The sequence below is a fragment of the Antechinus flavipes genome, chromosome 5, assembly GCF_016432865.1.
Source record: "Antechinus flavipes isolate AdamAnt ecotype Samford, QLD, Australia chromosome 5, AdamAnt_v2, whole genome shotgun sequence".
NCBI lineage: Eukaryota > Metazoa > Chordata > Mammalia > Dasyuromorphia > Dasyuridae > Antechinus > Antechinus flavipes.
In genome coordinates, this window is record NC_067402.1 from 286,450,155 (window position 1) to 286,462,314 (window position 12,160).

General features: G+C 61.4%; 1 protein-coding gene across 5 annotated transcripts in view; it reads right to left on the bottom strand.

Annotated features, from left to right (window-relative positions):
• Positions 1-3,260: 3,260 nt before the first annotated feature.
• The window catches only part of TMEM184B (transmembrane protein 184B), a 37,548-nt gene continuing 28,648 nt past the window's right edge, over positions 3,261-12,160 (bottom strand). For 4 of the 5 annotated variants that reach the window (XM_051961947.1, XM_051961946.1, XM_051961948.1 and 1 more), the window contains exons 6-10: positions 6,702-6,793; positions 6,087-6,256; positions 5,182-5,376; positions 4,119-4,139; positions 3,261-3,597 (exon numbers count right to left, since the gene is read on the bottom strand). In XM_051961947.1, coding sequence (XP_051817907.1) covers positions 3,353-3,597; positions 4,119-4,139; positions 5,182-5,376; positions 6,087-6,256; positions 6,702-6,793 — 723 coding nt within the window. In that variant the 3' untranslated portion in view covers positions 3,261-3,352. The remainder of the gene's footprint in view (positions 3,598-4,118; positions 4,140-5,181; positions 5,377-6,086; positions 6,257-6,701; positions 6,794-12,160) is intronic. The other variant, XM_051961951.1, reaches the window with a different exon arrangement.

Consider the following 12,160-nt stretch of genomic DNA (forward strand, 5'->3'; position numbering starts at 1 on the left):
GTCCGGCCCTCACTTGGATGAGATGGTCCTTCTCTGCCTGTAATCCTCTATCAAGTGTAGCTGTGAGCGCGTGGGCAACAGCACCTGCGGATCGAGTGTTTGGGGGGGGTCCCAGAGGGGGGGACGCTGCCTGGGAAGCAGGATGGGCCCTGGGACCCCCGGTCCTCCCCACCTGCCCCGGGGTCTGCCCCAGGGTGATGGAAGCTTCTGGAGGGCATTTGCAGTCCCCTGCAGACCCCTCTGCTGACTCCATCTTCACCAAGCCCTTCCCCCCCGCCAGCTTCAGTTTCCTGGTTATGTGAGAGGGGTGGATTTTGTGGATCCCCAAATCTGATATCCTGTGATTAAAGTCTGGACAGACTGACCTCCCTGCCCCCGTTATCCCACTCAGGAGGTGGATTGGGAGACAAAGGAGCTTGGAAATTAGAGGCTCTGGGTTCCAATCCTACTGACCCTGAAGGAACCCCGTCACTGCCCCCTCTGTGTAACGGGGGAATCTGGGGGAGCTGGCCTCGCGGGGCTCCGGCCCTGCATCACTGTCACCTCCCTGCGCTCCACGAGGGCTGAGCACGGGCCCCGATACAGCGAGGGCCCCCAGCCCGCTGACCCCTTTGCCCCAAAGTGCTGAGCTCAGCCTCCCCCGGGCCCGGCCAGCTGTTGGCAGTGGGCTCGGCAGGACGCTCCAGGAGGGATGACAAGGCAGCTATGTTTACAGAGGTCAAAGGCTGCTGGGGAATTTCCCCCACCCCCGCCACATTCCAGGGGGCTCACGTCAGTGAGCCGGGCCAGGCCCTCCGGAGGCACGCGGCTTTCCGGCCCCCTCGCCTCATGCACACCTGGCTCGGGCTGCGGGCACAGTGCCAACCTGAGCCGCTCTGGGGGTACAGAGAAGGAAGGGCCCTCTGGGAGGAGCGGGTAGGATGATGCTTCAGACTTTCCCTCATCCTCAGCGAGAGAGGGCTTAATCCCCCACCCCAAGGCTGCCAGGGGGAGTGGGCCCTGGGAGGCGGTAGGAAGGGTCCGAGTCACTTGGGCAGCGAGTGATGAAGGCAGAAGGGGCGAGTGCCCCTGCGTGAGATGAAAGGGGCAGGGACCCCGGGCCAGAGGGACGAGGTTTGTTCTACCTTCAATCCCAGCCTGAGCTGGAGCCCCCCGGGCGCTGAGGGTGCCCCGTGCCAGGTCTCCGGGGGACTCGGGGTCTTTTCTGCCACGCCGCCGTCCCTCAGCCAGCCCGGGGCCCACCCGTCAGCTCCCGCTTTGGGAACCGAGTCACACCCCGAGCCCGACGCCCCCACAGACCTCCACGGCCACAAATCACCCGCAGGCCCAACTGATTTCAGTACAATCTATATTATCTCATATATATATAGATAGATAGATAGATAATCTCTCAGCTTGTCGGCTTGCTCCTGTCCCGGCGCCTTTAAAATATCACAGAGACCAAAATAGAGAGAGCTGCTTTCTGGGGGAGCCGTGGCAATCCTACCTACGTACAAAACTAGGAGGCTCTGACTTCTCGTGGAGCAGACGGCGAAGGGCGCGAGTCTTCTTTATGTACAAAGAGCTACTCTACCTGAAAATAATAATCATACAAAAAGGGCGGGGGAGGGAATTACACAGAAAAAGAGCAGGGGGAGCCCCCCCAGCCGCTGCCCCGGGAGGCTCCGGGCCTTCGCGAGCAAGGGGCAGCGACCGCTACTTTGGCCCAAAAGGCTTGCAGAGGGAGAGGCCGTGGTGGGGAGATGGCGGAAGAGGAGGGGGACAGCGGGGGGGCGATGCTCGGCCTTCTCCATGGGGGCAGTGGCTAAAGCCCACACCAACCAGGAAGGGGGGGGAGGAGGAGGGGGAAGGAGAGAGCCCAGCTCCACCAGGGGAAGTAGGGGAGTTCCTTTTGGAATCACCGCTGGGAGCCCAAGGAGAAGGGTCGAGCTCTCCCTCCCTGCTCCCCGTCCCCCGCCGAGCCAAGGGCCCGTGGGATCCACCTCATGGAGTTTCTTGTCCTTGCCTTCGCCCAAGGGGCCAGGAAGACATCCAGGGGGAAGATCTCAGGCCTCCCTGCCCTCGTCTGTCCCCAGGGGAGGCCCTAACATGGGGCCCTCCTGCAGGTGTGGGGGGAGGGGCTCCCGACAGCCTTCTCCCCAAAAGGCCAGGGGGTGACGGAGGGTGAAAGGGGGGGGAGAGTTTCATGCATTTCATTGTTCTGATTTACTAATTACAAGAGATTTGCTCATTCAGCCTTGACTGCCCATTCCTGCCTCCTTGTCCAGAAAGGGCCCCAAGGGAGGGATGGGGGTGGGGGGGAGAGGTGGCAGTGTGGGTGAGGAGGGGGCGTCCTGACACCAGCTGCCCCCCTCCCCCGGTAGCAGCTGGCTCCCGGTCGGGACTGGAACAAGGAGGACACGCCTGGCGGGGGGGGAGGGGGAAACAGAACTGCAGAGAAATTAAGGCACACGAGAGTCGGGGCTTCTGGGGGAGGCAGTTCCCAGAGCCCCGCCAGGCCAGGAGACGGGAGGGCCGGGCCCCAAAGGAAAGCCCCCCTTCTATCCTCAAGCTTTCTTCCCTCCCCTCACTGCTCTCTCCCCCCAAGGGCTCTGGAGGCTGGCAGGGAGGCTGCTGGGAGTAGTCGGGTGGGAGACACTGGGCCGAGAGGGGCCCCCACCTCTGCCCTGAGGCGTTCTCCTCCCAGAGGAATGGGGGGGGTGTGGTTTCCATGGGAACCCGGCAGCAGGGAGAAGCCCAATGGCCCCCGGGGGGTGGGTGGGGAGGGCACGGGCCAGTGCAGCAGCTCTGCCCGCAGGTCAATGTGGCGAGGAACAGAGCGGGGGTCCTGCGTCTTTCCAACTTCCCTCTCCGGAGCGAGGCTGAGCTCCCCCACCAGGACAAAGGAGCGGGAGGGAGGGCCGTATTGCACAATTAGGTGGGGAGCTGGGGCTGCACCCTGTCCCATCCCTGGGCCCGGGGGCCTGGCTCGGCGCCAGCTCCAAGGGAGAACGTGGGCTGGGGGAGAGGGTGGGAGGGGCTTGTGGTACCCCTCCCCCCGTCCTCCAGCTCAGACGCAGGTCGCCCGGCGCACTGGGCCTGCAATGGCCTGGAATGGCCTGGAACGGCCTGGAACGGCCGGGGCCGGCGGAGGGGGCTCCCGAGCCGTGTGCTCAGCCTGCTCTCGCTCCCAGGGTCCCCGTCCCCACTTCCAGGGGGCGCCCGGCTCGTCGCTCAGAAGCCTGGCGGGCGAGGCCGGGCCGTCCGGGAAGCGCCGTGACTCGTGTCTCTGGTTTAATAAATTAAGGGGAGGCCCCAAGGCCGCGCTCGCCAGTCTCCAGCGCGGCCCCTCCCGGCCCCGCGCCCGCGGCCCCTAGAACTCGTCGTCGGAGCTCAGCAGGAGGGTCTTCTCGTTGTCGCGGGCGCCGCCGCCCAGGCTGTGGGAGCGGGCCAGCACGTGGGCGCCGGTCCTCCAGGAGGGGCCATGCTCCAGCGTGGACTGCTGCGTGTACTGCTGGTAGGCCGGGGAGAAGTTGTGGATGGCGTCCTGCACGATGTCGTGGGGGTTCATGGTCTCCTTGAGGCTGCTGGAGATGCTCTTCATGGGTGCGCAGCGGCCTGTGGGAGGAGGGGGAGAGGAGCCTGGGGGCGCGCCCGGCCAGCCCGGAGCCCCCCAACCAGGGCCCGCGGCAGGTGTGGACGGCCCCGCCGCGCGGTCAGTGGTGGAGCCGAGGACGCGGGAGGGAGGCCGGGCCCGGACAGCGGGGGACGCCACGCGGGCCGGGCCCTTCTGCTCCCGGGGTCTCGGGGAGAAAGGAGAAGGAAACAGGCAGGTGGGGACTGTGGGGCCGGGGCGAGGCCGCAGGAGGAGCCTGGGGCTGAGGAGGGGGAGCCCCCCGTCCCTGGGGAGGAGAGCCCACGGCGGGCGGCCCCCAGAACGCTCCCCACGCTCCTCCCGGGGCCTTCAGCACAAGCAGCTGGGCAGTGGGGAGCTCCCCCGACGACATCCCGACTTCGGGCCCTTCCCTGGGGCCGCAGATGGCGCCCGTGCAGGGGGCACCAGGAGGAAGGCTGCAGGGCTCGGGGGCTCGGGGAGGACAGAGGCATGCTGGCGAGCAGGCGAGCAGGGAGGTACCTACCGTAGGGGCCGTACGCCGGCACTGCGCAGCATCAGGCAGTCAGGGGTGGGGGCGGGGAGAGAGAGAAGGGAGAGGGAACCAGAGACAGAAAGATGGCAGATAACTGAATGAACAGAGCGCTCCCAACAGCCCCAGCAAACCCTGGCCTCTCCGGTGCTCCGGCACCCACCCGGCCGCCCCGCGGCGCAGCAACCCCGGGGCCCCCTGCCCCTCTCCCCGGGCCGAGCCCGAGAGCCCTCGGGGCCTGCGGGGAAGGGCCCCCTGCCCCTCTCCGGCCGGCCGGGGCCTCCCAGCCCCGCGAGCCCCCCCAGGGCTGGCCCCCGTGAGAGCCTAATAAATGCTGACGGACGCCCGAGGGACGCTTCGGAGCCGGGAGCGGGGCCCGAGGCCCGGAGCTCTCCATCGGGGAAGGCCTCAGAGCCGCCTCCAGCCCAGGCTGTCCCCGCTGAGTGGCCAGGGCTCAGGCCCATGACACCTCGGGGGCGGGGAGAGGGGAGAGTCGCCGCTCCAGCTCCGGGCCTGGTGGCTGAGCAGCCTCCCCTCTGCCCCTTGGGTGGGGACCGGGTGGCCGGGGCCTGTGGGCGCGGGTGCCCGGGGACACAGGGATGGATGTGAGTGTCGGGGAGGGCACCGGCCTCGGCTCCCAGGAAGGGAAGCATCTCCTCCGTCACGGAGAGCCCCATGCTGACAGGAAGCGGCCGTGGAGCTTTCTCCAGGACGGCGCAGAGATCGGTGGGAAAGGGAGGAACTTCAGAGAACAGTGGGTGCTCGGGGACCGCAGGGGGCCCTGGTCGGACGCTCGGGGCTGGAGCTGGGCCAGCCTGGCCCCCTGCCCGGGGCATCGCCTCAGTCGGTCGGAGCTGACTTTGGATATGAGGTGGCAGCGAGCCCCCGGTCCCCCCGACCCCCCCCGGCACTGCAGGAGCCTCCATTTCCCTGACCTCAGACCGGGCAGCTTCTCTGCCCCCCCCGGGAGCCACCAGGAGCCCGCAGGTGTCGGCAGCAAGAGCGGGAGGCGCGATCCAGGTGGTCCCCGCCCGTCCCCCCCTCGGGCGCCCCCTACCTTGGGCATCGAGCCTCTTGTCTGCGTAGACCCTGTAGGTGAAGGCGTGGCGCAGCGCCAGGGAGGCAAAGAACATCTCCACGCAGATGATGAAGTCCTGGTAGCCGGCGGCCACGGTGCCCTCCCCCACCGACACCTCGGCCGAGTGGATCTTGGGGATGGCCCCGCACTTCTCCAGGATGGCCAGCAGCATGCCTGGGGGCGGGGACAAGAAGGCCGTGACTGGCAGCAGGGGCGGGGCTGGCGAGAGGCTGGGGGGAGGGGGATCCGGGGGTCTGAAGGGTCTAGAAGAAGGGCTGGGGGTCTGAAGTTTGAAAGAAGAGGCAGGGGTCAGAAGGGCCCAGGAGCCCCGCAGGGTCAGATGGAAGCCCCGGGCTCAGTGGGGAATCTCGGGCTGCCCGGAGAACCCTGACTTGGGCCAGAGGTGGCCGCCCCCCAGGACGGGCGCGCTGGGCTCAGTGAGGAGGGGCCGACGCAGAGAGGGCGCACGTGTCCCGAGGAGCGTGACCGGGCTGGGGAAGGGAGTGGAGAAAGCAGAGGCCGGAGAGCGGGCAACGTGACCGGGAGGGGTTGTCAGGTGGAAAAGTGGGCTTCGAGGCAGGACCACGCCAGCCCGGAATGTGCGGGGGGTCCCGATCGTGTCGGGGCTACCCCAGGGGCCCCTGAGCGGCACCGAGGGAGGCTGGGAGCTGCTGCGGGCAGATCCCAGAGGAACCTCGTTCTCCATCCCCCCACAGCCCACACCCCAGGGAGCCCAGCAGCCGCCCTCACTGCCAGAGGGGGCCAGAGAGACATGCCGGGGGGGGGCATGTCTGGGCTTCCTCTCACCATGGGGCTGGCAGGAAACGGTGCCCGAGCCCCCGCCCAGTCTCCCTGCCTCCCGGCCTCCCGCCTCCCGGCCTCACCTTGCCAGAAGGAGAGGAAGATCACAGACTTGACCATGAAGAACTTGAGGACGGGGCTGTAGGGGCTGAGCAGCTCCCGGGTGGCAAAGTAGAAGAGGAAGAGGGCGTAAAGGGCCAGGCTGACCGAGATGTTGTAGATGATGGTCACGTAGAGGTAGCCGCTGGTGACGCTGCGGGGGGAGGAGGCGTGAGCGCCCCGGGCCTCGGCGTCAGGGCCGCCAGCGCCACACGGCCGGGCGCGGCCCCAGGGAGGCCGGGGGACCCCACGTCTCCGCTGGGAGCTGGAGGGCCCGGGCGAGGACGGGGGATGCGCTCGGTGGGAGGAGCCGCAGCCCGAGATGCCCCCCGCCCAGACCCTGGTCCCTCTGCCCGGGCTCCTGGTGCCGGCGGCCCTCAGAGGGTTACGACCGGAGTGCCCCGACAGGGGCTCGGCTCCCTCAGCTTCCCAGCTGTGACGGGTCCCTGAGCCACAGGGGGGGGATTCCAAAGCCACCCTTACAGGAGGGACAAGTCACTCCCCCCGGGGGCGGGGTCTGGGTGCACCCACACTGACCACAAGTGCTCTGTCTCTGTCTCTGTCTCCCCCGCTCCCTCCCCCCCACAGCACCCACTTACTCGAAGTCGCCGTCCCGGTACTTCCCGAAGGCCTGCAGGATCACCGTGCTGATGGCCATGAGGGGCTTCACCACACAGAACTGCAGGGTGGCCTGGGAGGAAGCCGGAGAAGGTGAGGAGAACGGGGAGCGGAGGGGTCCGTGGGGCCGCCCCAAGTCCCGGGCAGGCCTCTATCACTCCGGCCCCTCTCGCCCCCCTCCCCGGCACTGGCCGAGCAGCCTCCCCCCTTTCCAAGGCGGGCTCTCCAGGAGGGACGGCCGTGACCGCTCCCCTCTGGGCCCCGGGCCGTCCCTCCCGACCAGACCAGGCCGTTCCCAGCACGGCTCTCGGGGGGCATTTCCCAGACGAGGGGGGATGAGTTCCTTGGCCTTCTGGGGACCTCCGCGGCCTGACTAAGCGCAGTCACCAGCGTAACCGGCGGGACCACCCTCCCTGCCCTGGTTCTGCGCTCTCCTCTGGGGGCTCCGGCTCATTAAGCGGGACACGGCTGCAAAGCCCTCAGTAGGGGCCCGGACAGAGCTGAGATTCAGGCAGCGGGCGGGGCGGGGGCACACGGGATGTGCTGTAGAACACGACGACGAGGCCGGCGCCCCGGCCCCATGACAGCGGCGCGCAGTTACCTAGCACTCTACAGACACGCGAGCGCGAGCGATCTTTCACCGGCTCTGCGAGGAAAGGGACACTTGGATTCCCATTTCACAGAGGAGCAAACTGACTCAAATTTGGGTCTTCCTGCCTCCTAGCCTGACTCTCCATCCATTCTCACAGACCCAACACTTGACAGGGACGAGGACAGGCCCCCAGAGAGGGCCCAAGATCCCCGGGGTGAGCGAGGGTCCCGAGCTGGCGCTCCCCCCCACCCCCGAGGAGGCTCAGGAGGACGGCCCATTACCCCGCCTGCCGCCAGGACCATTGGCTCCGAGCTGCTGGCCCGGGTAATGGAAACCTCGATGCCTCCTCACAGATAAAACTGGGGAGGTGGGCGGAGGAAGAGGTCAGGAACAGCAGCAAACAGGAAACGACGTCCTCCCCCAGACAGCGCCGGAGGAAGCAGGAGAGCCGGGGGGCGGGCTGGGGCCGGCCAGGTCACATCCCGGGGCTCCTCTCCCTTCCCAGACCACCTACTCACGTCCCTCCTGCAATGCTTCCACCGTGAGCGCGGGAGCTCCCCCCAGCCCCGGGGCTCCGGCTGATCCTGCCCTTGCCCCGTCCCCTGCCGCTCCCTCCCTCGTCTGAAAGGGCGGCCGGACAAACGCCACCCCTGCCCATCGCTCATCTGCCACGGCTCGGCGCCCCCCACTGGGCATCCCTCCCTCCACATGGGAATGGCCCGCAACTTCCAACTCTTCAGACCCCGTGGAACTGCGTGACTCACGCCAGCGGAATCTCATGACTCACACCCCGAGAATTCATGTCCCATCACATCACTGGGAAAAAAGAGAACGGTATTTAAAAACAGGCCCTGGCTACCTCCGATAGGAAAATTCCTTTCTGAAAATCCTCTCCGAGCCGCCCGGGCCAGCCAAGAGCACGGAGCCGTTTCCCACAGGCCACGGCCCAGCCCGCTTCCCTCGTCCTCCTTGATTTGGGGCCTGGTTTGAGGACCAGCCGCGCCTGTCCCCGAGCCCCGTGGCGCTGGACCGTTCCTCCGCTCCGTCTGTCCGGCTGCACGGCAGCATTTGGACAAAAGGCACTCTTCATCCACTCGGTTTTCCCTGTGTGGATGATGACGGCCTGATTTCACACAGGAGACCGCAGCATTTGGAGGTTCTGTCCTCAGCCAAGGGGGACACCCTTCTCCCCTCCTCAATTTGGAATTTGCACTGAACTGATATCCTTCAGGGCAGGAACTGTCTGCTTTGTGAGCCTTTTTATGTCCCCAGTACTTGGTGTGGGGCCCGACACACAGTAGGTGCTTAATCAGGGTTGAATATTTTGTTCCATAGACTCAAATGATTTTCCATGAGTCAAACATAAGAGTCGCATCTTGTTCTCACGACTCTGGGGCAACTGAATAATGTAAAACCGCATAACGCTTTCCATAATCATTTGCCAAAACCAGCCCGTTTCTTTCTTATAGCTGCCTCCATTCCATCCAATAAGGGTGTAGACTTTATCGAGATAGTAATAAAACACATGAGTCAGTACACAGTCTGGCTATTGCCTTAAAAACAAAGAGTTATAATTTTTTTCCAAATGGAAAATTTTTCTCCCACGTTTTTCCAAGTTTTTCCTTCTTTCAGGAATCCGAAGACTTGATCCCTCAAAATATGGCAGCTCCCTCGTGTTTTCTCATCTTTGTTTCTTTAGAGCTAGGTTTCTCAAGCTACCCGCTGGGATATAACGGTCTGAATGTGGTGGTCCCGGCCACCGATGGAGAAGAAAATCTGCTGTAGAAATCTTGGCAGGTATTTTTCAGTTTTATCCAGTTAGTCATCCTTCCAGTTTCATTAGTCAGGGCTACGGAGATGTTCTCGTTTCAGTGAGTTTCCCATGAAGCTTTTGGTCAGTAGGATTTCCTTCCACGGTGCCTTGCCATTTTGTGAAGGGGAAGTGTTCAAAACCGACCCTCTTTCTCCTTAAGATCTTCCAGATGAAATTCTAGCTTGAACTGGTATCATTCTTAACTATCTCTGGCAAGGGGGCCAAGCATCTGACTGCTAATATGGTTTGGTCAGTTTACGATGACAAAGCTTCCATTGGAAGTAGTGACAGTCGATGTCTATATATATTCTTTTATCCATTTAATATTCTGAGGCACCAAAAAGCTGTTTAATAGGTTAGACTGGAATCGTAATAGCTTCTTATCATTGTTATTCTAATGTATTACTGACTTCAGTCTCTGCTCTTACAAACTGACCTCAGTTTTGGAAATAATTCCTATATCAGCACCCAGAAATTTTCTGTTAACATACAATATAACTTTTTTATGATGTTAATTGAAACTAATCATGTTCAATGCCTCCCAAGCTTTTTTTTTTTTTTTTGGTTCTGAGCTACTTGGGGTTAAGCGACTTGCCCAGGGTCACACAGTCAGGAAGTGTTAAGTGTCTGAGACCAGATTTGAACTCAGGTCCTCCTGACTTCAGGCCTGGTGCTCTAACCACTGCGCCACCTAGCTGCCCCACCTCCCAGATATTTTCTTGCAGATCACAGAGAGGAGGCTTCTGGGTTGTCTATATATCTTTGGCTTTATTTGTGACTAATTTTCCAATTTTTTTTTTTAACCATCTTCTCTTCTGCTTGCTACTGCACTGAAGTCACTGATTATTTTAATACATGTCAGTTTAATGTGAGTGGGTCATAAACTGGGTTGTAAATGAGCTATTTGTAGACTTTTCTACCTCTATCCTCTGCGACAGATCTTAGTAAGAGGCGTCCAGCAAGAATAGCTCAGCAAGTGTGTTATGAAATAATGGTGTTTGTATTGCCTTTGATGAAGAATGAAATCAGCTCTCGCATCACCTGTCTCTGGAGAATCTGTGAGCCCGTCTCTCCTGCCCCCGCACCCCGTACTCAGCAAAAATTCCTAAAAAGAGCCAGGTGCTACAGTGGGCACAACTTTGGGCCCAGAGTCGGGAAAATCTTAGTTCAAATCCAGCTTCAGACACTCACTAGCTGGGTGGGCGAGTCGCTTGACCTGTTTGCTTTCGTTTCCCCAACCGTGAAATGAGAATAATTATAGAACCTACTCTCAGGGTGTTGTGAGGATCAAATGAAACGTTTGTAAATTGTTAGCACAAGGCCCAACTCATACATAATTAGGTGTTTTAATAAATGCTTCTTTCCTTCCTTCCTTTTTTTTTCTTCTGATTTAGTTCCCCTTGTACAGGGAATCTTAACCTATGCATTGTGAGCTTAAAAAATTTTTAAATAATAATTTCAATATGTATTACTTTGTATTACTAGGTATTTTATTTTATGACAATCCGAGTCCCTAAGATTCACCAGACCACCAAGTGGGGTGGGAGAGATGGGGATCCGAGCGTAAAGGGTTAATGACCCCTGCTCTGCTTCGTTTGTCTACTAGTCATTAGACAAGGATCTCACGTGAAGAAAACAACAGTTCTAAACTGGCACAAGACAACAGGGCCACATAATTTGCTGCTGTTTCGTGGGTTGCCACACTCATATATTCAGCACCCCAGCCTCTTGGTGATGGGCCACTCTGAGCTAGGTGAGGTTAGCATTTGGAAAACGGACAGCGTGTCCCTGGATCGATCCCTGCTGGCAATCTCCTCCCTCCCAGAACCTGTGGGCATCTCACCACTGGCAGGACCTTCCAGGACCCATGGGCATCTCCTCATCACAATAAAGCTTCAGGTTAGGACTTGTGGGGGGGCCTATTCCTGGTTACCGGGCTCATCAGAGCCACTATGACTCAGCCCAGAAAGATAAGGGCCTGGGAATCGGGAACACTGGATTCTGGCCGCGCCCCACTAGTAAATTTTTAGACCCGGGGCCAATCAGGAGTCACAGAAGAGACCCGACAGAGGTCAGGGCAGAGCTCAAAGTGGACAGTGGGATGGGGAGGAGAGAGGGAAAGAACAGGGCCATTTAACCAAAATGGCTAAGAGACTTTCCTTTGCCCACTGAACAACCCCATTTTAAAAAATTTTAGACCCTGACAGGGCAGGAAGGAAAACATCTGTCATCAAGTGGCACTGTATGGCGGGCACAAGGCAAGAATTAAAAACAAAACAAGTCAGTGAGGGCCACGAGCCCACGACGGGAACTTCTCATGTAAATCTGAGGACTGCTAACTATTTATTTCCCTAAAATCCTAGTGGCAAAATCTTCAAAGAACCAGGACCGTCAGCATGAGGGTGGGAAGATGTGGAGAGAGACAGGACCGGCGTCCGCTTCCCGGGGAGGCTCCGAGCTGCCCCAGCCCCGTGGACATCAGCTCCCATCGGGCAGCAACGTCAACCCCAGGCCCCCGAGAGGCCACCCAACCACAACCCAAGCTGGGCTGCCACCGGCCAAACCTACCAGTGCCGGCGGGGTCAGAGAGCATGGGGCGGGGGCCCCGGGTCACCCGTCCCCGGAGGGGCCAGGGCAGCACGGCCCAGCAGGCTCGGGGGCCGGGCCCAGCTCACACCCTCGAGCTAGACCAAGGCCGAGCTGCTTAGGAAGCTAAGGATCGACTCTGGGGGCCATTTTGGGGGATCCTCTATGAGACAAAGGGGAATGGGGAGTCTGCTGGGATCCCAGTGTGCGATAGGGCGAGGGGCTCCGAGTGATGTGAGCTGATCTGCCTCGTCACGCCCTCCCACCAGCCGCAACACGAGGCCCCTGACCCAGGCTCAGCTGACGGAAAGCCCTCGTGGGTGACCATCCTCCCCCACCCGGCCCCGCGCACTGAACCCCACACAGGATGACTAAGCGTCTGGGGCCGGTTCCTCTCCCCAAGGGCTCCATGGTGGGGACGTAGGGGGCTGGTTCCTGCATCGACTTCC